At 41.5% G+C, this 2,319-nt stretch overlaps 1 protein-coding gene across 1 annotated transcript; it reads right to left on the bottom strand.

The window, feature by feature from the left end:
* Positions 1-230: 230 nt before the first annotated feature.
* Positions 231-701, bottom strand: LOC129526222 (peptidyl-prolyl cis-trans isomerase A-like). Its single transcript, XM_055359799.1, has one exon. The coding sequence runs from the start codon at positions 699-701 to the stop codon at positions 231-233; it is 471 nt and encodes a 156-aa protein (XP_055215774.1).
* Between the last annotated feature and the right edge of the window lie 1,618 nt (positions 702-2,319).

Raw genomic sequence — 2,319 nt, forward strand, 5'->3', positions numbered from 1 at the left:
ACTGATTTTCTTTTTTGACAAATTGTTATTTAGTTTTTATTTCATAATTATAAACTTAACTCTGCACTCCAGCTAGACATGAAAGGGAATAAGGACAACATGGAACCCAAAGGGAACTGCAGTAAGAGTACGAAGATTCTAGGATACTGCGAGCAAATGGGGTAGAGGGGTGCTCTCTGGAGCTACAGAAGGAATGGTCTGCTGGTTAAGATAAACCCAAGTCAAACATATTAGAGTAGCCCACAGTCAGCAACAGCGATCTTCTTGCTGGTCTTCCCATTCCCCTCAAAGCGCCCCATGGCCTCCACAATAATCATGCGTTCTTTCACCTTGTCGAACCACTCGGTCTTAGCAGTGCAGGTAAAACACTGGGAACCATTTGTACTGGGTCCAGCATTTGCCCTGGACAAGATGCCAGGATCTGTATGCTTCAGGACGAAGTTCTCGTCATCAAATTTCTCCCCATAGACGGACTTGCCACCAGTGCTATTATGGCATGTAAAGTCATCACCCCGACACATAAACCCTGGAATAATTCTGTGAAAGCAGGAACTTTTATAACCAAATCCTTTCTCTCCAGTGCTGAGAAGATGAAAGTTTTCTTCTGTCTTTGGAAACTTGTCTGCAAACAGCTCGAAGGAGACGCTGCCCAAGGGCTCGCCATCGACGGTGATGTCGAAGAACACAGTAGGGTTGACCATGGCTGGCAGTATGAGGCGCCCAGTGGTGGCAGTGTCTGCAAAGCCTAAAGTTTTAATTTTATTTGATTTTAATTAATTTAACTTTATTTTGTTTTACTTTTTTTGAGAGAGTCTCATTCTGTCCCCCAGTGTGGGGTGCAGTGGCGTGATCTCGGCTCACTGCAACCTCTGCCTCGAGGTTCAACAATTCTTCTGCCTCAGCCTCCTGAGTAGCTGGGATTACAGGCACATGCCACCATAACCGGCTAATTTTGCTTATTTTTAGTAGAGACAGGGTTTCACTATGTTGGCCAGGCTGGTCCTAAACTCCTGACCTCAGGTAATCCACCCGCCTCAGCCTTCCAAAGTATTGGGATTACAGGTGTGAGCCACTGTGCACAGCCTAATTAATTTAAATAGCCATATGTAACTAGTGGCTATAGTATTAAACAGTGTAGGTCTAGCTAACTCTCTGGGCACTGATTTTATAGGACTGTGAACATTTCCTTGCCTTTCTATGGACTAGGCCATTTTAAAAGTCTTCAGAGGTGGAAGTTAAGATATTAGTGCCAATGATTCTTGTTGGTAGCAAAGCAAGTGAACTTTGTTCAGTAGAAATGTAGCTGATTCCTACCTTATAGATAAAATGATCCAAATACTGCATTTCATTTCCCTATTGTACATTAATTCATCTTGTGTCTATTAGTAAATTTATGTTGGCATTACTGGTTGCCTACATATATATTCTTTAAATTCTTTTTGAACTGGTTTTAACACCTTACTGCTTCCCTCCTATATTATTGAGTTAAATAAAATCCTTACTGTGTTCATTTTATGCTTACACGAAAGTGATGGTTTTACCTTGAAAAATCAAGTAGGCAGGGCGTGGTGGCTCACGCCTGTAATCCCAGCACTTTGGGATGTGAAGGTGGGCAGATCACTTTGAGCTCAGGAGTAACGTGACAAAACCCTGTCTCTACTAAAAATATAAAAACTAGTAACATGGCGAAACCCTGTCTCTACTAAAAATACAAAAATTAGCTAGGCGTGGTGACACATGCCTGGAATCCCAGCTACTCGGGAGGCTGAGGCTGGAGGATCCTTTGAACCAAGTAGGCGGAGGTTGCAGTAAGCTGAGATCATGCCATTGCACTCCAGCCTGGGCGACAAAGCAAGACTCCATCTCAAAAAAAAAAAAGAAAAATCAAATAGTATCACACTCTTATTTTCTAATAATACTTTCGTTTTGGAACAGTTAAATCGGGCAATGGGAAAGTTTTTCAATGCAACTTGTGTTTCTGTTTCTGGTTATATTACTGTATCTACTTTTCAGTTGGGTGTAGGGGTTGTGGGAAATTACATAATGTCTTTATTAAAGGGTTGAGGGTTAGTCCTGGGAAATAAAACAAAATACAATAAGAAATAAATGATATGCCTGGTGTGTGAGTTGGCCATTTTTTTCCCCTCTAGAAACCTGTCTTCATGGGTTAGAGATTGCAGAGCTTTAACTACAATGTCGCTGCTCATTTTGTTGGCTTATATTTCATTGCCATAAGAATAGAGCAACTTGTGTCTTGGGTTTACTCACAATATCAGGTGAAATGTGAGAGCATTATTAGATAGCATGGCATGGCACACA

Source organism: Gorilla gorilla, chromosome 14, assembly GCF_029281585.2.
Source record: "Gorilla gorilla gorilla isolate KB3781 chromosome 14, NHGRI_mGorGor1-v2.1_pri, whole genome shotgun sequence".
Lineage (NCBI taxonomy): Eukaryota > Metazoa > Chordata > Mammalia > Primates > Hominidae > Gorilla > Gorilla gorilla.

Coding starts and splice junctions, on each gene's coding strand:
- LOC129526222 (XM_055359799.1), bottom strand. CDS start 701: ATGGTCAACCCTACTGTGTTCTTCGACATCACCGTCGATGGCGAGCCC.